We start from the raw sequence: 26,261 nt of genomic DNA, 5'->3' as shown, positions 1-26,261 counted from the left end.
GATTGATCAATGGTAAAAAAGATGTGGTATATATGTATATGCAAGGAAGTATTATTGAGCCACAAAAAAGAATTAAATCTTGCCATGTGCAACAATATGGATGGAGCTAGAGAGTATTATGCTAAGTGAAATAAGTCAGTGAGAGAAAGACAAACACCATATGATCGCACTCATCTGTGGAATTTAAGAAACAAAACACACAAAGGAAAAAAGAGAGAGAGAGAGACAAAACAAGAAACAGACTCTTAACTACAGAGAACAAACTGATGGTTACCAGAGAGGAGGTAGGTAGGGGGAAGGGTTAAATATGTGATGGGGATTAAGAGTACATTTATCATGATGAGCACAGAGTAACATACAGCACTGCTGAATCACTATACTGTAGACCTAATACTAACGTAACACTATGTTAACTATACTGGAATTAAAATTAAAAAGTTAATTTAAAAAAAAGGACAGCAAAAAAATTCTGATTGCAGTGATGTTAAAATAAAAAAGATTCAATAAGTTACCATGGACACATACACACACCAGGGGAAAAAAAAGAAAAAGAAAAAGAAATTGAATATTTAATTAAAAATCTTCCCACAAAAAGAAAACTCCAGGCCTAGATGGCTTCACTGATAAATTCTACCTAACATTTAATAAAGAAATAATAACAATTCTACATGAACTTGTTCAAGAAATTGATGGAGAAATATTTCCCTATCTATCCTTTGAGGCCAACATCACCCTGATACCAAAACCAGACAATGATATCACAAAAAAAGAAAACTGAGATCGACTTTTTTCATGAACATAAATGCAAAGATTCATTTAAAAAAAAATTTAGCAAATCAAATCCAACAATATATATGAAAAGTAATATATAATGACCAAGTAGAGTTTTACCCAGGAATATGAGCTTTAACATTCAAAAATAAATCAGTGTCAATAGCTGTATTAACAAACTAAAACAGAAAATCACATGATTATCTTGATAGACACAGAAAAGGCATTTGACAAAATTTAACATACATTCCTGATAAAACCTCTGACAAACTAAGAATATAAGGAACATTTTAAACCTAATAAAGGACATCTATGGGAAACCTACAGCTAAGATCATTCTCAATGGTAAAAGATCAGATACTTTCCTCCCCTAATATCAGGAACAAGGTAAGGATGTCTGCTCTTACACTACTATTAAACATGATGGTGGAGGTTCTAAGCCAGTGCACTCAGAAAAGAAAAAGAAAAAGAAGGCATCCAGATTGGGAAGAAAAAAACTGTCTTTATTCACTAAAAATATTACCATCCATGTGAAAATTGGATGCAACCTAAAAAAACTACTAAAACTAATAAGTGACTTAACAAGATTGCAAGATACAAGATGAATATACAAAAAGTCAGTGTATTTCTATATACTAAAAATGAACAAAAGGAAACTGAAGTTTAAAAATGATACCATTTATTATTACATCAAAAATATGAAATGCTTAGGAATAAATCTGACAAAAGATGTAAAAGACTTGTATCCTGAGAACAACAAAATATTGCTGAGAAAAATTAAATAAGACCTAAATAAACAGATATATACATTATTCAAGAGTTGGAAACTCAGTATTTTTAAACTGTTCATTCTCCCCAAACTGATCTTTAGCATCAACATAATCTCAACCAACATCCCAGCAGGATTCTTTGTAGAAACTGATAAGCTGACTCCAAAATTCATATGCAAATAAAAATGACTTAGAAAAGCCAAAACAACTCTGAAAATGAAGAACAAAGTCAGAGGACTAAACCTACGTGATTTTACAACTTACTATAAAGCTATAATCCTGGCTAAAAGATAGTAAATCATTGCAATACAAGAGACAATAAAGAAATAAATCCACACTTTTTAAGTGGCTTCACACCCAATGTGGGGCTTGAATTTACAATCCTGAGATCAAGAGTCCCATGCTCTACTGATTGAGCCAGCCAGGTGCCCCCTGATTTTTTTATAAAAGTGTAAAGGCGGGGCTCCTGGGTGGCTCAGTCCATTAAGCTTCTGCCTTCGGCTCAGGTCATGATCCCGGGGTCCTGGGATCCAGCCCCACACCAAGGCTCCCCGGGCTCAGTGGGGAGCCTGCTTCTCCCTCTCCCTCTGCCAGTCCCCTTGCCCGTGTTCTCTAGCAGGTTAGCAGGAGCACGCTCTGTCAAATAAAGAATCTTTAAAAATAAAAAGGTGTAAAGGCCATGCAGTGGGGAACAGACAGCTTCTTCAAAACTGATTTTGGAAAAACTGGATGTCCATATACAAAAAAAAATTGTGATCTATAGCTCCCACCATACTTAGAAGTTAACTCAAAATGGACCATTTACCATCTAGTTTATGTTAATAATGCCTTTTTATGTTTTTTATTATTTTGTTTTAATTCCTGTATAGTTAACACAGTGTAATATTAGTTTCAGGTGTATAATACAGTGATTCAAGCATTCCATACATCACCCATTGTTCATCGTGACAAGCGCATGCCCTAATCCCCACCACCTATTTAACCCACCCACCTCACCCACCTCCCCTCTGGTAACCATCAGTCTGTTCTCTATAGTTAAGAGTCTATTTCTTGCTTTCTCTTATTTCACTTTGCTCATTTGTTTTGTTTCTTAAATTCCACATATGAGTGAAATCATATGGTATTTGTCTTTCCCTGACTTACTTTGCTTAGCACTGTATTCTCTAGCTCCATCTAGATGGTTGCAAACGGCAAGATTTCATTCTTTTTTATGGTTGAGTAATATTCCATTGATATGTGTGTGTGTGTGTGTGTGTATACAAACATCACATCTTCTTTAATACACACACACACACATACATGTATATGTATATATATACACACATCACATCTTCTTTATCCATCAATCTATCAATGGATACTTGAGTCGCTTCCATAATTTGGCTATTGTAAATAATTAACTATACCTCTTAAAAAAAAAAAAGATAGGACAGGCAGGAAGAGATTAGTGGTTTGGCTAACTACTCATAGGGCTGATTCAGACAAACACTTAGTAAAGCCCCAATGTGTACCAACTTGTAGTAACTGATGGTTAAACAACTGGTTAAGCACTTTCAAACATGCTGATTAATTTATTCTTTAAGAAAAAAAAAATTCACTTCTTTCACTTATTTTTTGCTTGCTGTATAAATCCTCAGGGAAATAACATCAATACTGGTTTCCCTTTACTACAAGAAAAAAAAATCACCTGAGGAATGGAAATACACAAATATATTTAAAACGCTGTATAAAATCAACTGAGAGAAATATACTACCAATATCCTTGTCCACAATGCTGGGGATACCCAGGTGGTATTCTAATATAACATACCCAGTCTATAAGTCAATGGTCTTCATTAAGAAGTGAGGAGATTTGTAAGGAGAAAAGATTTTTTTTCTGGCATACAACGTTACAATCTTAATTAAATCAGGAGTGTCTGGCTGGCCACAGCCAAAAATCACCCTGAGAAGCGCAACAGTTATGGGTTATATGAGAGCATGAAACATGGTTTTTCCTCCCACACGAATGGTTACTGTACATGTCAATGCCGCATACCAGGGCCTATGTGGTAAAAGTGCTAAGAAAAAGGAAAAGCTTAAACAGTAAATCATTTCTCAAGTTTTAGAAGACGCTGAGTTAAGTTAAATCAATCATCTTGTGCTACTTGTTACCAGATAACAAAAACATCTTCCTTAAGAACAGCCAACTAAAGGATCACCTCATGCTAGGTGAGTAATAATGCAAAATGATTTGAACTGCCCTAATCAATCTCTCTAGGGGTAGACAAAGGACAGAGCTAGTTGGTATTGCAGCTGACCCTTGAACAATATGGGTGTTAGGGCCACTGCCACCCCATATAGTCAAAAACCCACCTAGAAATTTTGACTCCCCCAAACCTTAACTACTAACTGCCTACCAGAAGCCTTACCAATATATAAACAGTTGATTAATGCATGTTTTGCATATCATATGTATCATATACTATATTCTTAAAGTATGATAGAGAAAAAATTAGGATAATCATAAGGAAGAAAAAATGCATTTATAGTACTGTATTGTATTCATCAAAAAATCTTGTGTGTAAGTGGACCCACTGAGTTCAAACCTGTGTTGTTCAAGGGTCAACTGTAGTTTATATTTAACCATAAGGCTAACTTAGCCAGAGATCCAAGCCTTTCACAAACTGAGTACATAAGGTCCAAAAGCTAAAGATGATGCAGTTTGATGTGTATGAATTCTACAAATGCAGGGTAGCCTGCAGAATGCCACTCAAACATCCTTGGGGTCAGTCAACATTTACTAATCTCTCAACATCATCAGTAAGATCCAGAATGGTTTTCTTACATATTCTGATTTTTTTCCTTCTATTTCCCACCACAATGCTTTTTTGTTTCATTTTACTTTTCCACTTGCCCTAGTTTTAACAGTTAAATTAAAAAAGAAAAGCCCAACTCTAATACTGAAACCAGAAGACATACACTTCTTTAGACAACCACAATGCATACTGCTTTGGAAATTTTGTCTTTAATCTCAGGAAGAAATTTTCAGAATTCACACATTTATCTTAATAAGTCAGTCCACAAAAGACAAAGTCAAGAAGAACATTTATGCATTTATTTTGATTAGGAAAAATTCTCACATATTAACCATAAGAAAACAAAGCACACACAACCCTCCATCTCGGATGACAAAGCCAGAGGGAGACCTTAATGGTGGCAGCTCAGAAATCCTAGCCCCAGATCACAAATACAGCTGCAAGAAAACTCTCCAAAGAAAAATATATGGCATTAGAAGAACCACAAGGGAGATTAGTGAGAAACTAAGAGCAGATCTATCATTCAACAACTTTTCAAAGAGTATTTTTCACAGTTTATTTACCTTAAGCTGTTCCAAAGTAATCAGGTAACCCAAGGATGAAGCCATAGGAAGTAGAGACCCATCTCTTATATTCCTCTTATGTCTCTGCAATCCCAACAGGGTTTGGGACATATGGAATGTACATAAAACATTTACCGAAGGAAGAGAGTTCATCTAGAAGAGGCCAGGAAACCCAGTATAGTGACCACTTCACCCCAATGACTGTTGAGCAGTCCCAGTGAGATGACACTACTTCTCATAAATTTCATTTACTCTATATAAATGGCATACAGGGAAGATTTTTCCAAAACCAGAAGAATCAACACATTTGCCCCAAAATTTACTTTGCAAAATTAGAAAACTAAAAACTAACATGTCCAAGATCATGAGTTAGTAGTTGGGGAAAGAAAAATTAGAAATAATTTCATTAGGGGAGCCTGAGTGACACAGTCAGTTAAGCAGCCAATTCTTGGTTTCGGCTCAGGTGGTGATCTCAGGATCATGGGATCGAGCCCCACGGTGGGCACCATGCTCAGCACAGTCTGCTTCAGATTCTTTCTCTCTCTCCCTCTGCCCCTCCCGCTTGGGCTCGCTCTCTCTAAAATAAATAAAATCTTGGGTGCCTGGGTGGCTCAGTTGGTTAAGCGACTGCCTTCGACTCAGGTCCTGATCCTGGAGTCCCGGGATCGAGTCCCGCATCGGGCTCCCTGCTCGGCAGGAGTCTGCTTCTCCCTCTGACCCTCCTGCTTCTCATGCTCTCTCTCTCTCTCTCTCTCTCTAATAAATAAATAAAATCTTTAAAAAAATAAAATAATAGGGCGCCTGGGTGGCTCAGTTGGTTAAGCGACTGCCTTCGGCTCAGGTCATGATCCTGGAGTCCCAGGATCGAGTCCCGCATTGGGCTCCCTGCTCGGCGGGGAGTCTGCTTCTCCCTCTGACCCTCCCCCTTCTCATGCTCTCTCGCTCTATCTCATTCTCTCAAATAAATAAATAAAATCTTTAAAAAAAATAAAAATAAATAAAATCTTTAAACAAAAAAAGAAAAAAGAAAAAATTTCATTACACTCCCTTACCACAAATTATTCATAAGAAACAGATTTCCATGATTTCAAATTGAAAGATCTAAAATTACAATTCTCAGGGAGCTGCCAACAGGTATGGTCCCCAAACAAAGAGGTGTGACCATTTCATACTAATCTGTTATTGGCGAAAGCCTTTTATCATCTGTTAAAAACCATAAGCACGAGCCCAGTCCACTTAAGGTTTTTCAGTGTAATGTACCCACTGGGATCTACAGTAGACTCATAACCATATGCACATCATAATTTTACCAAAGTGAGTCAATACTGCAAAGCAGAAATCTGAGGTCTTGTTCTTTGTACTCATTACATATTTAAGTGCAGGTCCACCTAAACTAGTCGCACCACCAAAGTCCAGGTAATTCATGATTTTTGAAATCTACTTTTTAACACTTTTAAGCAAAAGGGAATTTTAAGCATTCCAGCTGTCGTGACTTTCTTCACACATATCATAACTTCCCAGAATTAGAAGCATCCCCCATTGGCCTTCCGGTTCAACCACAGAAACTGAGGGTCAAAGGTGGTCAAAAATTCAGTGAAGGACAGACAGACAAGGTACCAGCACCAAGTCAGAATCTGTAGCCCAAAGCTCCGGACTCTCAGGCTATTTCCCCAATAAAGGATTTATAGGGCCTAAACAATACAAGAGCAAACACTGACATCCAACTCTTCCCTGAATATATTCACAATATCTCTGTAAGGGAGCACAACGCCGCCGTGGCCCTAAAACAATGTGAAGACAGCTTCCTTATCTTTTTTTTTTTTTTAATTTATTTGACAGAGAGAGACACAGCAAGAGAGGGAACACAAGCAGGGGGAGTGGAAGAGGGAGAAGCAGGCTCCCCGCCGAGCAGGGAGCCTGATGCGGGGCTCGATCCCAGGACCCTGGGACCATGACCTGAGCGGAAGGCAGATGCTTAATGACTGAGCCACCCAGGCGCCCCCAGCTTCCTTCTCTTTGAGCTCCAACATGTGACACCCAGAAGGAATCTTTTTACCGTCACTGTCTTCAATGAAGATCCCTGTAATTGTTGAACGAGGAACCTACAGAGCAATTCTTCTATCAATAACCGCCATCTGCCCTCAGTTCACTGTATATCAGTGCAACATTCCAGTCTAAACCGACAAAGAAAATGTGGAGAAGAGGCCTGATACTGTAAAAGTGTTCAGTATACTTTCTGGTTGTGTCTCCATCTGCATCCCCACCCTGGTCTCTGACCTAATTGTCAAGGAAGGAAGATGCGCGAGGTTATCATGTATGAGAACAATCAAGGACCACACCTCGGGAGTATAAGAGCAAAGTATTCCCTGTCTCAGCCCTTTTATCCTTTTTATCTACCTCCAGGAGCAGCCTTTCAGAAGGAATGTGGAAGGAGGCAGAAAAATAGAGCTTATTTTATTTTAAAAACTTTATTTATCTGATAGAGAGAGGGAACACAAGCCAGGGGAGTGGGAGAGGGAGAAGCAGGCTCCCCACCAAGCAGGAGGCCTGATGCGGGGCTCGATCCCAGGACCCTGAGGAGACCATGACCTAAGCCAAAGGCAGATGCTTAACAGACTAAGCCACCCAGGCACCCCTAGAGCTTATTTTAAAAATGACTGCTTCATTCTGCTAAAACAGTTCACCTGTGCCATAAAAATACCTTAAGAACTATTTTAACCTGGAATATCACAACTTTGGTAAGAAATAAAGAAAGAAAATAGCTTGCTTTAAAAAAAAAATAAAACATGTTTCCACCAAAGTTTTACAAAAGGAATGTGGAAGCTGGAGCAAGTAGAGGAGCCCAAAATTAAAATCCTAGGATCCTGAAATCAGTTCTAAGTGTTGTTTTCTACATTATCATTATCCCTGCTTTGTGCCTTGACTCACCAAGACAAAATATGGAATGATTGTGCCAAGGAGCTATAATCCTGTGTTTACTTCAAATAAATGTTTTAGCACATTTGTGGTCACTTTTCCAGGCATCTTATTTAAAAATAAGCCAATATGAATCACATTTTTAAATCTTCACTAATTATACAACTGATTGGTAATAAAAATGCCTTTGTATCAGTAAAAGTTTCATTTTAATATTAAACTCATCAGAATGAAAAGTTCAGATAATGTCTACTGTTCCTAGGTTTGAACTCCTAAATTCACTCACAGGTCACCTCTTCTAGAGATGAAAAGCCCCAAAGAACTTCATACAGGCAGTCCTTGACTTGCAAGCCTGAAAAACACCTCCATTAACAAAAGCCTCCTGTCTTCTCCAATTGCCACCCCAATGTAAGTGCCCAGCAACCACCATCATGAAAAAAATCTTGTCTTTTTATCGCCTTTGGACTATCACCCCCACAATTGCTCCCAGGATCCTTTAAATTTTTTCTTTTTGCTTTTCCTGCACCACGTTAAATTTTACCTAACTGGAAAGTTTTCTCAGTTAAGTGTCCTTTTCAGAGATGCCCGGGCGGCTCAGTCGGTTAAGCGTCTGCTTTCGGCTCAGGTCATGATCCCAGGTTCCTGAGATGGAGTCCCGCATCAGGCTCCTTGCTCAGCGGGGAGCCTGCTTCTCCCTCTGCCTGCCGCTCCCCTTGCTTGTGCTCTCTATCTCTCACTCTCTGACAAAGAAAATCTTTTTTTTTTTTAAGTGTCCTTTTCAAAATATAGGTTATTCTAACAGGTGGAATCAGCCATTTCTGACTCCTTACGACCGTGCTCCTCACACGTTAAGATGAGAAGTGAGTTAAGATGACTCACTAAGGCAAAAGAAAATCAGATTTGCAGGGGTGGATGGAGGAAGGCATGTTAAAAAATAGATAAGGCTGATGTGACAGGGGTGTGCACCAGGGTCTGGGGGCACTAAGAGGAAGATAGGGGAGTTCCCAAAGGCATAAAAATGTGTGCATTTCTCTACCATAGAGAGAAGATGAAGCTTAGCTTGTAAGGAGAGTCAATGAAAACTCTTCAAGCAAGTAAGATGATTCCATTTGCATGTTGTCTAAATTGTATCAGAAGGAATTTGGAGGATGGGTCGAAGAATGGTGAGATTAGAAGCCAGGTAGGAAGCCACTGTGATAATATAACCAAGAGACGATGGGCATGACCAATGCAGTAGCAGAAATGGTGCAAGGTGGTAAATGGAGAGAAACAAGGAAGAAATACATGGGACATAAATCTACAGGATGTGCCAAGATGAGGAGGGGAAGAGAAGTAGGATTTCCAGGTTTCTGGCATGAGCAGATTCATGGCTTGGATATTCAGCGGATGGTGCACACATTAACTAAGGAAGGAAATTAAAGAGGAAGAACAAATTTAGGGTAACTACGATACAGTTCAATGTTGAGTTTGAAATGCTTATGGATGATCCAGGTAGAAAAAAATATGTGATAAGCACCTGGGTTTATGAATCCAGAAGCTGAGAAGAAATGTATGGGTTGGACATTTAAATGCAAGGGGTCTGCAGCTAAAAGGACTGAATCAACCAGAATGTTACTTCCTCTCCAGCAGGACTTTTGTCATTTTGATTCCTACATGCACCTAAAATTATGTCTACCCATAGGAGCATATGGTCAAGAAAATTTAATGATTGGATACCAAGGGGAAGTGAGGAGCATGAGAGAAGAGTAAACCTTACAGAACAGTTTTTTGAGAAATTCACGGTGAAACCACCATTTCTAACAGTTGCTAAGAAAGGATTTCCAAACCCCAAAAAGCAATTTACAAATTATCTTTTGTAAGGAAAAACAACTTGCTAGCAAATTGGGAACTGATCTACAATCTATGCCTGGGATCATTAACTATACAAGCCCCATCAGTGTTCTCACTCTAAATGTAAGATCTAAGTTTCTATTCAAATATTACTTTTTAGTATTTTAGAATATTTGAAGTTCTACTTGCATTGAAAATGACCATCTACTTGCAAGTAAGCAGAAATAACAAAAGTGAAAGATTTTTGTTTCTGCTTTGTGCAGACTAGTATAAACAGCTCCACCTCTGGGAAGAAATAGGATTTTCTTATAACAAGAGTTCCCAGAGTAAGAAGTTACAACTGGGTTTGTAACCATAGCACAGCTATTTCTAAAAAATATACCTGGTTTTGAGGTCCATGTCCAAAAAAATGGCAGTTTTTGGAAACAATGGACATCCACTAGAATTTTAATAAAATAACTAGGCCAGGTAATTCCCAATAAATTGCAGCTGAGGTGAAAATGTGGGACCCTCCAAAGCCTTTATCTGTAAAACTAAGAACCCAAGAGAACTGATAAGTAACACAGCACTGTATCCAACAATTATCCTAACTGATGGCATCAGCAGGATATTGCATTATTCTCAAAAGTTTCTTAGAAAAGCAAAGAGAAGGTCAAGAAAAATGGCATGGTGGGAAGGAAACAATTTTAAAGGAACTTCGTACACATATCTGAAGGTAATCATTCTCTAAGAGATGCTCAACCTTGTCTCCCTCTGAACTGCACTTAACCCAGCAGTCTCAGCCTCCCTTACGCTAAGAGTTCTGCACAAGGCCAGGACAGCTCTACCAAGGTGTACCCACATCAGGGACCGAGTTACTGGGGTATATACATCCTTTCTGTTATGTCAGAGTCTCTTACATAACATTTGCACACAAAGGATGCTCAGTAAATGTTTGCTGACTGGGCAAATATGTGGAGAATGAATTAATTAGGCCACTTAAAAAATGGAATAAAATTAAAATGTTTTATAAAGTCAAAATATTTTTTATTTTTTAAGATTTTATTTATTTATTTGACAGAGACAAAGATAGCGAGAGCAGGAACACAAGCAGGGAGAGTGGGAGAAGGAGAAGCAGGCTTCCCACAGAGCGGGGAGCCCCATACAGAGCTCGATCCCAGGACCCTGGGATCATGACCTGAGCCCAAGGCAGACGCTTAATGACTGAGCCGCCAAGGCGCCCCTAAAGTCAAAATATTTTAGACAGAGGGCATGTGGGACAGTAATTTACAGGGCAAAGAATGCTATTCATGCTCTGATACTAAAAATAAGTTTGTGCTTTATGGGGAAAAAGTAAAGCAAGCCCCACACAAATATTTGCATGTACAAGAGTGCTCAGTCAATTCCATCTCACACCCACCTAGCTTCCTCCCTGTCTCTGCTGCTTGGCAGGTAGCTTTCAGATTATCACCGGAAGGTGGAAGGCTGCAGTTTCCCTGGGCCAGTTTTCCCTGGCCGCACAAGCCATGTTGCAGCTATTCCGACAGGCTAGGACCCTAGGAAGACACACCGCAGGTAGCTTCCGTGGGAAAACAGCAGACGGCATCCACAGGAGGGCAGAGATCTCTTGCAGTAAGTTTTTGCCTCCTGTGAACATGCTGATCAGTATCTCATTTTACATTCATATCCCCAAAGAGGGAAAACAGAGGTCATATTGTATTGGCTTTTTGTTTTTCTATAAGCAACTAACATTGGAATGCAACAAGAGTATGTGATTAGTAACATCATCAATCAAAAAGATAATAATTGTGCCAAATTTCATTCTTCAATTATTAAGCACCTTCTATGTGCCAGGCAACGTGGGACAAACATGACAAACATGAGGGTGGATAAAACAGATACAATACTTTCCTTCAGGAGACCCTGGATTCTAGCAGAAGGCACACACATGAAGGAAGGATACAGAAAAAAAAAAATGTGTAAACTGTGCTGTTAGAAATAAAAAGGGTGGGTGTATAGGAGAGAGAACTAAAGGCAGAACCTGGAGTGAACAATATGGTCAGGAAGAGCCCCTCTGAGCAGATGACATTTCAGCTCAGGCCCAAAAGATGAAAAAGAGCCCATGATGCAAAGAGCAGAGGGAAGACCACTTCAGGTGGAGGGAGCTGCATGTGTGACGTAACCAAGGTGGGAAAGAACCTGACGCGTTGGAGGAAATGAAGGAAGGTCAGAGGGCAGGAGCCAGTGAGTGACAGAGGGTGGTAACAGGAGGCGGACTGCAGAAACGGAGTTGCATAACCAAATGCTCTAGCTCATAGGAGTCTGAATTTTAATTTGAACACACCAAGAAGCCATTAAGAGGGCTTACATCTGGGAGTAATACGATCAAATGCATATTTTTAAAGGATCACACTGGCTACGGTATGGAGAATACACTGAAGGTGTTCAAGAATGAAAATGGGGAAACATGAGAAACACATCTCAGTTTTTCAACACAGCAACAGCAGAGGGTCTCAAGAGTTCTACTTCCCTACGTGTGGCACAAGCCTGGGCCCCTCACGGTGTCAGAGAGCAACGTCCTCAGGCAGTTTAGCTTTACATGAGGAGGACTGCACACGGCCAACACTAAAACAGGGTACAAAATGAGAAAGGTCAGAAGTGACTTATAAATAGAGTGACCATATAACCCAGTTTTCCAGGAAGTCCTGAATCATGCTTATTGTTCCAAGGTAATTATTAATAGTGCTCTTTCACTCTCAGAAACGTCCTACATCAGGTGATAAATTCTGGGGTCACCCCAGTTATCAACAAAGGATCGTGGGAGTTTTAAGGAAAATGCATTTAATTCTGAAGGAAAAGATCATAAAAGCTTCAAGAAAGAAGTAGATCTGAAGTAGTTGCTGAAAGACAAACGTGACTACTGAAGGCAGCCATTCCAAACCAGGGGAACGGCATTAAGCACAGTGGAGAGAAAGCACGGGGCTCGGGCAGCTAACAGCAACCACCGCTCCAGCGTGGTGTTCGCGGAGAGCAGGCAGTAGGAGAGGCGGCTGGAAAGCTGTGCCAGACCTAACATTTCCTCCTGCGCTAATGGGCTTATGTTTCATTTAGTTGGCTCTGGATGGCCCCTGAAATTCCTTTAGTAAGAGAGTGCAATGCCAATGAGTGAAACACCACTGAGCTACTCTAAGAACCTAGACAGGATGAGAAGTATAAATGTTGAGTGAGAAGGGCCACCACAATCAAGGGAACAGGGAAGCAGGCGGAAAGGGCACTTGTAACTTTGAAAGCAAACCTAAGAGGTTTCCCATGCAACTCTGGCAGTGTCAGGAAGCAAGCTCGAGACACTGTCTGGAAGAAGACAGTGAGAGGAAAAACAAAGAGCTGAGAGTCTAGCCTGAAGGCGGGTTCAAAGGCAGGAAGGGAAGGAGACAGAGGGGCTGTCCGGTTGGAAGAGGAGGTGGAGAAGAGCGGGGTCAGAAATCGCTGGGCAAAGGATGTTTCAAGTCCACATCCTTCCCGTCCAATATTCTGATCTATCAGTGCGTCTCCTCACCCAACCTGCAGAACCAAGGGGCCCCCAACGTGGTTCGCACGCATGACACAACCGCACCCCTTCATGCCTCTGCCCGTCTTCCCCGCTGCCCTGTTCATCTGACAAATACAGATTTAGAGTTGTCATGTGTGGAGGGAAGAGGCAGGTCATGATTAAACTATGCAAGTGGGCTTATATATTTTTTTAATTATACCACTTTTTAACTAGAAAATAAATTTAAGAAGTTTGACACCGTTAGTCTCTATGTTGCACAAGACATCTCTAGGAAGAACTCCACTTGTAGAACTGAAACTTTACACCAGGTCTGCTTATCTTTCAAAAAGTACCATCCGGGGCGCCTGGGTGGCTCAGATGGTTAAGCGTCTGCCTTCGGCTCAGGTCATGATCCCAGGGTCCTGGGATCGAGTCCCACATCGGGCTCCCTGCTCCTTGGGAGCCTGCTTCTCCCTCTGCTTCTCTCTCTCTCTCTCTCTGTCTCTCATGAATAAATAAATATATAAAATCTTAAAAAAAAAAAAAAAGTACCATCCGACCTTCCCGCAATGGGTGCCGGGCCCATCACTCGGCTTTCTATTTCACCTGAGAGGCGGGGGCTTTTCACATCATCCTCATTACCTCTGAGTTAGGGAAACTGCATGACAGCATTTTTTTTTTTTTAAGTCGGAAGTCGTTATTGACAGTGTTATTCATGCAGTGTGATCACTTCACTTGTGACTGTGCAGGAGATCATTTTGCATCCCCTCCAGGGAACAGCATTTCTGGTCTCACAGCGATGCACTCAAAACAAAGGCTACTTCCTGTGGACACACCTCAGGCAACTGTTACATCATAAATGTAGGTTTTGCTACTTCAACAAAAATTCTTCTGAGGGCTTTCATTCTGTTTGGTTTTAGGAAAGAATATATTTCCATTTGAATCTGTGGAACCCAAACCAGTAATTCAAGCATAACATTTTATTAAAGTGAAGCTTTCTTGGTAATGAAGAAAACAGTTAATGGTCTTCAGCCCCGACCAATAATACATAGCCAGTATGTTCAGATTTCATTCACGCCTGCCCCCCAATACTGCCAACGAATACCGACCCATTTTTGTAATATGGAGGTTTCGTAAAACTTACAAAACTTAAGAGCTCAACACCATCATGGTGCTGAAGGAAGAAAGAAATAACTAGAATGAGAAAAACCTCCTGTTACCATATGCATTAAAAAAAAAGCTGTGTTATTTGAAGGAGCTGGAAGATTTAAGGAGAGAAGAATACAACATAATCATTCTACCAACGCTATATTCTAAAAAACTCCTGCTAAAAGGCAACCATTCTGAAAACATTATTTTTTTGTAATATAATGTCTATGGCATTTAGAAGAAACATTTCTTTTTGCCAGTTCTGGGGGAAAACTCCATTAGTAAATACACAGAATGTGAATATGGTCCTAGTATTGATAAAATTATTTTCTCACAAGACATGATTTAAAAATTTTTAAGATTTGCTACAAGTTTTACAAACAACATCGTACTGTTCCTTTTCCCTTTTCTAAAAATAAAAAATAGTACCATTCCGTCCACGTAAAAGTATGACTCTTGCAGCACCTGCCTGGCGTCACCTGAGGGAGTTGCTGCCACATTCTGGCCCCCACCCAAGGGACCCTGGCTCCACAAGTCAGAGGTGATGCCCGGGAATCTGCCTGTTAATGAAAGCCCAGGAGGTGCTCTGACCCGGGGGGCCCAAAGACCACCCTCTGAGAAACATTATTCTGTATGTTCCCTATCTAGAAAATACCGCTAATTGCCTCTCAGTCTAATTACAGCCAATCTCAGCCACTCAGAACCATCACCAGCAATGAGGACCTGTCCCCAGGTTGGTATTACATGATTTCAAGACATGACACAAACTGTGTCCTGCACAATGCAGGTGGCCCACCGCAACAGCGTCTGTGGAGGCCGACGCGGAGGAGAAGCGGCAGCGTCCGCAGAGCCGTGACCAGTGAACGCAGGCCACAAGGCAGGGCTCCTGAAAGGCACCAGGCGGGCCCTGACAGGAGCTCCCTGTGTCTGTGAGCCACTTTGGTTTCCGCTCCGTGTGTGTTTGTGAGGACTAGTGTGAGGATGCACACACACCCCTACGTGTGGAAAGACCCAGAGCTCCTGCAAGAACTTTGTTACATCTGCTGGGCATAAAATGATCAACGCTTTCAATCAATAGGCAATGCCCTAGAATTCATTTAGAATACCAGGATAGGTTCTTTTAAACATCGTTAGGACCCAGCAGTAACTCAAGCGCATTAGAACAGCTGGGTTCCTGTGGTAAAGCAGGTCTAATGGGACTGAGAATTAAGTACAGCAAGGGGTGTGTCATCAAGGTCCCCTCAGCCCAAGCCTCAGGGACTCTCTGAAAGCAAGTATCAGTCCTCCTCAAACACAGCACAGAATTTAGCATGGTTTCGTCTCAGACAGTGCTCACTGAAAATGTTCAAGGGAAAGCTAAAAAGAATGGTAATATTGCATCTATCTTTATATTTAATTAAAAAGAGAGCTAACGGTACTTCCAAGAGGGAGGTCATTTCTTGTTCAGCACAAGATTACTCCGTGCAAAGCTGTTTTCAGAATGGGCAGTAAAACAGTGCAACATGTCAACACGTACAAAAGCTACCATTTCAGAAATGCTACTGCGGCTTCAGCTAACAACTCTGAAGCTGAGGTACGAATGACAGCACCACAGCTGGAGGCAGACGTGAGAGTTGAGAACACCATCCACGGCCCAAGCCCAATCCAATCCACCACCTACCTCTTCCCTCGTTGCGCCTGGAGGCCCCAGTTGCCCTCCACAGAATGGTATCATAGGAAAAGGCTTATAGGAAGAAAAGTTATATGCAAGACCTTGAATAGAACACCTCGAAGTTCAAGAGTCAGATCATCGTTTTCCCTGCATAGTGACTCTGTGAACAGCAGAGGGAAAAGGATGATGTCCTACAAAAAACTAACAGAGAATACAAGATGTTAACATACCTAAAATAAGAACCTTACACAGTCACACACATTTAACAAGAACCATACAAAGGTGAGCCATGGGCAGATGGCTTGGTTTCCAGCCCACTGAGTGCATATTTGGCTCTCTGGGCAGGAGGAGACAGCTCTGCCTATGAGCACATACTGAAGCTTCAAATGCACCTTTGGCTTTTCCTCCTTGGAAAAAGGATTCCAAATTGGGCATCAAGACATCCGACAGTTCTCAAGCAACACTTACCACGGAGAGCTGCCTGTGCCTGCCTTAAAGCCCACCCACAATTTCATTTTCAATTAGCAGCTCCTCGAAAGGCAGTAATGAAAGCAGTTGCTAAAGAGCATTCAGATGTCACTTAAAGACTGCAAACCCAAACTGTAAATAGCACATTGTGAGTCGCCTGTCACCACCATCAACTCCCACGGGAATCTCGCAACACGTGGCTATCACAGCCATCTGCTCAGCTCCCCACCACCACCACTGCAAACCACACAGCCACCCACTCGCTCCCACCTCCCACTCGTTACCTGTCATGTGCAGGCTTGTGTGGAGACGGAGGTGCTGTGAGCAGAGATTAGAATGCAGAACACATGGGGGCTTGTTTCACATTTTGCAGCTAAGATCTGGCCACATGCAGATAACATCGTATCATCAGAAGAGGGGAAGACTTAAAATTAACATAAAATGCAGTTTTAAATAAAGAAAGGGAGTTCTGTCGAACCCCATCAACTATCGAAAATGCAGTGTGAAGGGAAAACACACTCCCTCGGCCCTCAATCACCCATACCGCAGGGGCTGATGGTGGGCAGAGTTGAGAATCCTTTCTCTCACTTTGTCCTTCTTATTCCTCTAACAATATATACAATTTAAATGGCCCTTAATAAAGTTCCCCACACACATACATATTCTTGGTGTTTGGTAAATGCCACTGTTTGGTTTGGTTTTTTTTTTTTTTAAACAGAGCAATTTCTATAGGTCTCAGGATCGCTCAAGCAGAGTTACTGTCCATTTTTTTAATGGCAGTTCCTTTTCCAATTCAGCCTATTTTCTCTCTGTAGGTTTTGTTTTATGAGGTGGTAGTCAATGTGCTATGTCCTCTTCTAGTCAATTTTTGCTAAATGTTAATTAAAAACATCTATGTCACTTGGGATAAGATTTATTACTGGCTGTATCACTCCAAACATCTGTCTGAGGTCAAGTGATGCTTATTATCACTCTTACAACATCCAGGGCTGATGGACTATATCCCAGACAACAAGCTAAGGAGTCAGGATCCTGACACAAAACAAAAATTCTAAAACTCAAAAAATAAACTGTCACTGCCTCCAAAGTCCAAAGTTAAAAAAACAAAAACAAAAACAAACGAAACAAAACAAAAACTTCATAGAACTTATTATACACCACTAATTCGGAACAGAGACAAGCCTGTATTGTGGGTTCCTCAAAACTAATGTTAAAATCTGACATCTTATCCATATTTTGAGTTAATCAAAGTTCCAACAGTGGTTATTAAGCCAATCTTTCTCCTCCCAGTTCTTTTATCATCTGGTTTTATTTCTACTTCTGTAGTTTTAAGGCAAAGGGAAAAAAAAAAATGTGCAACTTAAATTAATCAGAAGGAAAAATAGAGGATTTTATTTACTCCGTTTGTAACCTTCACATGACAAAACAATTTTTAAAAAAAGCAAATGAAATCCCAAGAAACACATTAAACTTGAAATTCTGAAGTAGGAAGTAAAAACGATTTAATTGCAGCTCAGTTTCTTGACAGTAGCTCAATGCACCTTCGGTTATTTAACCATAGTAACAAATGTATTTATGAAAGAGCACCTAGCGAAGTTCGTACGTCTTTTCATTACTGAAGTATAATCCCTAATTGCATTAGTGTTTCAAATGCTCTGATTTCCAGAAATCTGTAGGCTCTAAAGTCAAGCTGGATAAATACCTGTGTGACCTCAGCCTGGATTTTTATACCCGAAACTAATTAGCTGGTCTTCAGAAATATGACTTGAACTGGATCTGTTTAATCAAAGTTGTCCCTTATAAATCCTCCTTTGCAAGTTAATTTCTACTAGCAAGAATGTCACAGAGAAGTCCTCAGACAACCTGAGTCAGTCACACTGAAATAAAGGATCAGCTTCTGGTAGTAAATGCTCTCACCGGGAAAGAGCCTGAGCAGATAGACTGCTCCAGCACGATGGATGCAAGCACAGCTGGGTGGCTTGGTCACCTGCGCCCTTCTGTTCTACCAACACAACCATTCATTCCAAATAAGGCCAACACGCAATGGCAATACACAAGGCAGATGCAACCCCCATGGCTCGAACAATAGCTCTAACTTTAAAGACGTGGCACTGGGACCAATCCCTCTTCTTCCTAGACACCAGTATACATTTTTGGTAGCTACAATGTCAGCACCTACAAATCCTCCAGCAAATCTGATTCCACCATAGATTTTCAGGGAGAGGAGCAAATTTCCATTCCTTACAAGCAATACCCACCCAGATCAACTTATATAAAGATTTTTAAACCACAGAAAAGCCATTCTCACCAGCAAGGTCAGAGTCTACCTGCTGGGCTCCTGAAATATTCCCAAACTCCTTTATTTCCCTCTCAAATGGGATCCTCCTGTGGCTCTAAGCAATCTCAGTAGGTTGCCTCTTTCTCTAAGAAGTCCAGCCCTTAGCTGAGTGTAGTTTTGGAAACTAAAATTCAGTTAGGAGAGAGGCTCTGGGATTTACTTTGATGACCGATCCTGATATCCACTTGTTGGAAGAGTTCATATGGCCTAAGAATTGCTCGTACTTCACTAAAGCCTATTTCCTCTGGTTGGGTTCCTACTAGAGAGAGAAAAGACAGTCTAATGGACTATATGGAGTTTTAGAAACACCCATGCCCAGCCAAATCTGAGAGTTCTCTAAACTCCAACTTTTCTTCCTTGCTTCTCTAATTTTAAAACCCCTTTGCTCTCTGTGTTTTCAACTACAAAGTAATAAAATTTTAAATCCTCTCCCATGGTCTAGAAGTAAGACATAATGTAAGAAAACCCAAAGCCCTAGGAAGGGTTAAGTTTTCCAAAAATGCTTCTGAGGAAGTCCTCTGCTGGCTCCAAGGTTTGGCAGCGTGTCATGTCATTGTGTCCTTCTGGGGCTGCACTGAGACTTAGTCTTGCAGTTAGAGAACAAGGCTCCTTACAGGGACGGCCTGGGCAGCCTCTATTTTGGTATCCCCCTCCCAAGTCTAAGTAGAGATGGTGGGGGGGTGGGGGGGAAGCCCTACCACATCCTTATTAGTACAAGCTAAAACCTTTTAAACATAGTATCTGGATGCTCACATCATGAGCAAATAGTTCTGTGTAAAACAAACACAAGCCTGGGGGGGTCAGAAAGACACGCATTCTTCCGTAAAAGTTAACTTGTTCCTTTCTTTGTTTTTAAACCCCCCTTTGGAAAGTAAGGAGAATGTTCAAACTTGCCATATAAAAAAGTGCAACCATTTTGAAAGACAGCTGCCAGCTCAGCATCTTCTAAGTCGGGATCTATTTATACTTAAAAACATAATCCAACAAATGAGTTCCACTGGGGTGGTTAAGTGCCAGTTAAAAAGCTTTCTTTTCCCAGTATGAGAAAATACCAGGAGAACTGAGGTTTTATAATCAGGAAGAGAAGGAAAAGGCAGCTTGGTTTTAGAACTACACAGCTCTCTTATAAAAGTATACAATTGTACTCTCACGGTAAAAAGATTAGTTGCCTTCAATGGATTCTCAGAAAAAAAAAAAAAAATCCTATTATTTCCTCCCCACAAAGGAGTAACATCTTCCATAATTACAGGAAAGCTGTGCCTTAAGGTGCCTGCTCAGGAAGTACCATTTCCTAATAAGATGCAAACCTAATCCACTCTCACCGAGTCAAAAATAAAGACTAAATTCTCACCTCCTACAGCCCTCTTTCCTCTGTAGTTCTCCCGACTATACCTCCCTCCATAAGAGGCACTAAGCAACGATCCATTAATTTAGAAATTCTCCTCAAGGACACTCTCACCTCAAGGCCCCCTCCCAGCTAAGATGGTCAGATCCAGCTACTTTTGTCTTGTACGAGGCGAAAGTAAGGGGAACAGTAACCGCCACGTGTGCAGGTATCTGGCAATACTCTCAGCACAAGCTTCTGAACGTCTACGGTGGCCCTCCAACACTTGTGTGTCACCTCTTACCAGTGATCACACAACAGACAGCACGCGTCCGGGCAACACACATGTAGCCATGCCTCTCCCTCACACGTCTCCCCTTTAAGTGTCTTCACAGAAACTATCAACTACAGACTCCAAACCAAAATTACGCTTGGGCCCACAGCAGTCTTCCTTCACGGACCTTGAAAATGCTATGTCATCTCTGGGCTGGTCACAAATTTAAAGAACCACTGAAACTCAGAGAGAGGAGCCCGAGAAATCACCTAGACCAAACCCCTCATTTTCCAGATGGGCAGCAATGGACAGTGATTTGCTCCGGGTTTCAAAACAGTACATGTGATTCTAGGAAGACTACAAATGAAAAGTGGTAGAGCTTTATTTCAGTTATCAATTTCTGCTTCCCTTCCTACTAGAAAAATAACACTTGATTTGGGGAGTATATTTTGGCATCAACACTGAAGATAAGAAAAACACCACTTGTTTTGAAAACTCTTACACAGACCAAAAAGGTACAACTCATTCTTTCCTTCTCCATGATTCATGACGAGTGACTCAAAAAAAAATTGCTTTTCAAATATTTTGCCTAAAATAAAGATAGCTTTGATTTCAGATACCACTTGTACCAGAAGGTTAACCATTAGGACCAAAACCTACTTGAATTTGAGGTATACAAGACAAGTCCTTGTCTTCTTTTATGATCACCATAGGACAAAGCAGAAAGAAGAATTTTGAGAACAGAGAATGGAAAAGTCAGACCAGGTCTGGGAGTAAGAGAGTCAAGGATAAGGAACCACACTTTAGTGTAGACTCTGAATTAAATTGGTTTCTTGCCTGAAAGGGCAGGAGGGAAGGAAGGCCTGGGGGAGAGATGGTGGTTGTGCTGCAACCTCTCTCCCTGGATAATAATTACCTTTCTCACCGATCTCATACAGAGAGGCATGGGTTGGGAGTCACAAACACCACAGGAACATCAGCTTTTATAGAACCTAGCCCTTCCTCCCTCGCTCCACTCTCTTTCTTGAAACAGTTTACTAAAAAAAAAAATAAAATAAAATAAAAATCTTCATACAAATGTGGTTGCTTTCAAACTTTTCAGCTCTTTCTCTGCTCTCTGAACTTGGTAGATTATCGGGTTTCTTTTTAGGCCCTCACAGACCATTTCTATAACCAAAGTCGCTCCTTATGACCAAACTACTCACACTGTTCCTAGAAATACTTGGAGACACCTGCAACCGATGACCTGGAGTTCTCTTTCTCTTCATGCTCAATCCTTATCTCAAACAAGGGAGACAGAATATACAGGGGAAAGAGAGCAACATAAAGAAACCAGGGTCTAAACCCTGGCTCTGTACCTCATTGCTAAGTGGCCTGAGACAAGTCACTTTAACTCTTTGACCTCCAGTTTCCCCATCTGGAAAGTCAACATCATATTACCTACTACCCAGGGTGACTGTGAGAATTACAGATTATATAAACTCCCTTGTTAATGACAGTCACATGGTATGCATTAGATAAATGTTAATAATTACTATTAGAACTCCAATCTGGCATTTCATTTCAGGACATGTATGTATCTTCAGAAAACCTGTCCTGTGTGTCAGATGTGGGGACACTTCCCTGAGATCCTTCTGTGTCCATGCTGACATCCACCACTCTGGATGTTTTCTGATGTTTTCTTGGGAATAAGTCCCTCATTACCCAACAGGCTGACCTCAGACTCCATAGTTATTAGAGACTAGGTCATATTGAAGTTTTGGGTCCTTCCAATCTTTTCACTAAAACTTATATCAAAAATACACTCTTGATGATTTATAAGAATCATTTCCAAAGTGGCCTGGCCATTATCAAATAGAAAATCTAAGACCACAGAGTTCGGTGGCTTGCCCCTAGATCCCTAAGGGCATTAGGTCCTAAGGAGGGGCCAGAATTTGTGTTTAATAATGCTCACGATAGGATTACTAATGATCTGTGAACTTTGGGAACCACTGTTTTGTATGATCCCAGATTTCTCCCTCTGCAAAGAAACATCTGCAAACTGGAAATTACCTGTTCAGCTTCTAATTAGCAGCACCTGCTCTGTGAACCACACTCCCTTCCTCTGCTTCCTCCAAGTAATAGTCATTCCCACCCAGTGGTCCCACCAAAAACAACACACACCCAGGACACAGGTAACTCGGCAGGCACTAAAGCCTCTGGATTTGTGCAGGAAAAAAAATTGCTATAAACAGCTTTGTTTCTCATTATTAATCTATCTCATGTGGGGATTTCCAAAGGCAAAAAGGCTCCCAAATGCCAAGAGCTATATTTTCTTGTGGATCACTGAAACTTAATTATTAACAGACCAGTAAGCCCTACTACCAGACTTTCATACAATCAGCAGATCGCGAAGACAGTCTTGAATTATGGACTACAGAGAACAACTGAAGAACCGAAAGGCTATTTCATTTCTTCACCACTGCTCTCCCACACGCCGCAATATTTGAGCTGCTCTGGAATATATAAATCCTATGCAAGGTACTGACTGCTTGCAGACAACCATTTTTAGCACCTCAGAACCCTGAGACCCACAATGGACGCGATCACACCTGCCCGTTCCGTTCTGTCCCAATTATGAAGATCTCTGCCCTACAAGCCAGTCTACCTTGACGAGCATCAAGAGTCCAGTCAGTCTGCCCCACACACAAGCAGCACCAGCGTCAAGCTTTACAGCACACAGCACATCTGATAAAAAGGAACCGACCCTGAAGTTTCAAATCGTAATAAAACACTGAGCTGGGCTTGGTATATTCTGTTAGAAGCAAGTACACAGCTCTGTGGGGTAACTCTCCAGCAGCCCACCAAGGAGGTCTTCTCCACCTGGCACGAAGAACCGCAGAGAGGCAGGCACCTGAGGAAGGGATTTCGCAGCCACAGAGAAGAACAAACCCACGCCTCCTCACCTGCCTGAGTCCCTTAGGCATTTTCTTTCTCTTCCCAAGGTGCTGGCAGAGATTGCGGTCATTTTCTCGATCCGAGCCGTAGTGGTGTGGGTGGCTGAGTCTGCTCTTCTTGGAATGAAAGGACAGGCCGTTGGTAAGTGCTTCTCGTTTCTTCTTGGTCAGAGGGGTCTGGCGTTTCTCCACACGTTCCTGAGGCTTAAGTGCTACATCTTTCTATAGAGAAGAAGAGAAGGAGAGGGAAGTGATGGTTATATATGTGTCCAGGGTCACACCCAAAATACAGGCTAAATGGGGTTACAAGAAAGGAGAGGGAAAGCAGGAAGGGAAATAGGAAGAGGAGAACAACTAAAACTAAGAAACGGGGCTCTCAATTTTTCTGAATCCCTAATGCCACCACAAATATATCCTTTCCATTCTTGTTGGGCAGAAAAGTCAACAAAGCACAAAGCATCTGTCCATTAAAAGTGATTTCACTGCTTAGTGGCTTTCAATTTGATTCTCTGCTAGGTCCAGCAGCACACAATGACATTCCCCAAGGAGGCTCAATACACTCACTTTCCAAGTTGGTACATCAATTATGTTTCAGAAAAGGAGTACTAAGTGCGTGCATGATTTAAAAAAAAAAAAAAAAAAAAAAGGCAAAAGCCTGAACATACCAGGGCCAGGTGGATGTGAGCCAGCAAGAAAGAAACTATCAATTCATATGATTAAAATGCTTCCTTAATGCATTATACATTTTTACCACAAGTTCCTCTGAGCATCCTTAATTCCCAGTTCTTTGCAAAATGTAACAACAATATTATCACCAAGATCTACAGCCACTTTTCATTTATTGCTTTGTGTGTGGCTGGGGGGTGGGAAGGTAGGAGAAACGTAATGGATGTCCTGGAATAGGAAGCAGCAGCTTCAGAGACTACAGGCGAACATTTCAGGCCACAAGATCCAGTGAATTCTGTGCCTGCAGGCAGCTCAGCACCTACAGAAATACCAAAAGACCTGGGTCCAAAGCCTGACACTGACATTATTCATTAGGAGACTCGAAGTACACCACTGGTAGGATACGTGCGAATGTCCTTTGAACCCTGAGAAACGTACACATGAAGCCCTGAAATTTAAAAGATTTGGCACTCAGTCGTTTGTAAATGAGTGGATATGATCCTATTTACACTGAAAATGCTCCTTCATGGAGCCTCGCCTCCATATAAATATAAATTGTTTTCTGTGGTCCTAAATGAATGCACATTCAAACAATAAAAACTAAGACAAAATTTTCCCTTTACCCATTTTCTCCTTAAAATACCTCTCTCTCTACCTCTCTTTCTTTACCCCCCCTCTCCTTCCCTTATAGCCAGTAGTCCCAAGGTAGTTCACTATCCTACTGCCTCCCGATATCCAGTACTGCCCACTGCCGACATACACGCTACTCTTTGAGGTCTTTCCCCAAATCAGCCATTGCCATTAGTTTGGGAGCTTGGACATTTACATCTGCTTTGCCTTGGCCTCAAAGCCCTACCTTCCACACCCCTCCCTTTTCTAGTTAAAGGACTCTTAGCAGGGCCTGTCCACTCAGGAAGACCTTTCTTACAGTGCAAAGCACTGTTCTCAAGCCTTCACTTATACAAGTATCTTCTGTGGGCCCAGTATATACAAACTCAGCACTGTCCTATAAGGACTGGGAAAACAATCGTGTGGAGGAAAAAAATCCCACCTCCTGGAACTTAAAATTTAGGGACAAATATTAATCAAATCACATAAATATATCATTGCAAACTTAACTATCTGTTCTAAAGATGCTAAAACTGGGGGAAATGGTCTAGTCCAGAGGAGTAGGCTGGTGCTGAGGAGAAGACTGCCACCTGACCTAGTTCTGAAAGTCTGAGCAGAGAGAACAGCTTGTGCCAAGGCCCTGAGGCAGCTGGCAGCATGACCCCTTAAAAGAATCAGGGCACAGACGAAGTTATCATTCATCTCAGTAACCCCAATGCTTCACATACAGAGTCAGGCAAAAAACAAGTGTTACGTTCATGTTTGCTAGATAAATAAATGAGGCAACTAGTTAAAGTACCCAAGCCTACAAGCCACAATAGTGATTTGATAATACCCCAAGCTGGTACTAATACAGAGTGAAGCAAACTAGAAAAGTGGAAACCAAGGAACTGTGCAGGCACTGCAGAAACAAGAATCACGGCAAACAGCAAGAAGCCCGAGAAGAGGTCAAAGGCCTTATCCCCGGAGCAAAAGATATCAAAAATAAGTCTCATCAGGGCGCCTAGGTGTCTCAAGGATGGTTAAGCGTCTGCCTTTGGCTCAGGTTGTGATCCCAAAATCCTGGGATCGAGTCCCGCATCAGGCTCCCTGCTCAGCGGGGAGCCTGCTTCTCCCTCTGCCCCTCTCTCTCTCTCTCTCTCTCTGTCTCTCATGAATAAATAAATAAAATCTTTAAAAAAAAAGTCTCATCAGGCAACTGAGTGGCTCCTGGTCTAACTTCTAGCTGCTATCAATGCAGATGATTCACCCTCTGCCATTGGAGAAGCAGCTCTCCTGAGGCAAGGAGAATGTGTGGTGGCAAGTATTTAGGGGACAAGCTGAGACTGAAACGAGTGCACACGGCCATTGATTCCAGTCTCAGAACCTGGTACAGAATGTCTAACACAGAGTCAATGCTCAATAAACGTCCACTGTGCTTATTCCTCCCTCCAGCGTCCACCACCACAGTCAGCTATGTCAGACATCTGCTCAGCTCAGACTATTCTGTGTTTAACATCACACGCAACCAAAATAGTCAGGTCTCGTGAAAAGACGCTCAGGAATGATGGCAAGGATGGCAGAAGCAGCCAGGATGAGTTCCATCGTGGACCGCTTCTATATACTATGATTAATTGTACTACTTCTTTTAAGAGTAATGTATAAACTCCCCACAGGGTTGTTAAAAAAAAAACCCACTTCTCTTTGTCATCCA

General features: G+C 41.5%; 1 protein-coding gene across 2 annotated transcripts in view; it reads right to left on the bottom strand.

Annotated features, from left to right (window-relative positions):
- The window catches only part of AUTS2 (activator of transcription and developmental regulator AUTS2), a 1,121,250-nt gene that overhangs the window by 823,388 nt on the left and 271,601 nt on the right, over positions 1-26,261 (bottom strand). For both annotated transcript variants that reach the window (XM_034988711.1, XM_034988712.1), the window contains exon 2: positions 23,303-23,515. In XM_034988711.1, coding sequence (XP_034844602.1) covers positions 23,303-23,515 — 213 coding nt within the window. The remainder of the gene's footprint in view (positions 1-23,302; positions 23,516-26,261) is intronic.

Source organism: Mirounga leonina, unplaced genomic scaffold (genome assembly GCF_011800145.1).
Source record: "Mirounga leonina isolate KUSES-001 unplaced genomic scaffold, KU_Mleo_1.0 Mir_454, whole genome shotgun sequence".
NCBI lineage: Eukaryota > Metazoa > Chordata > Mammalia > Carnivora > Phocidae > Mirounga > Mirounga leonina.
This window is presented reverse-complemented; position numbering and strand designations above follow the sequence as displayed.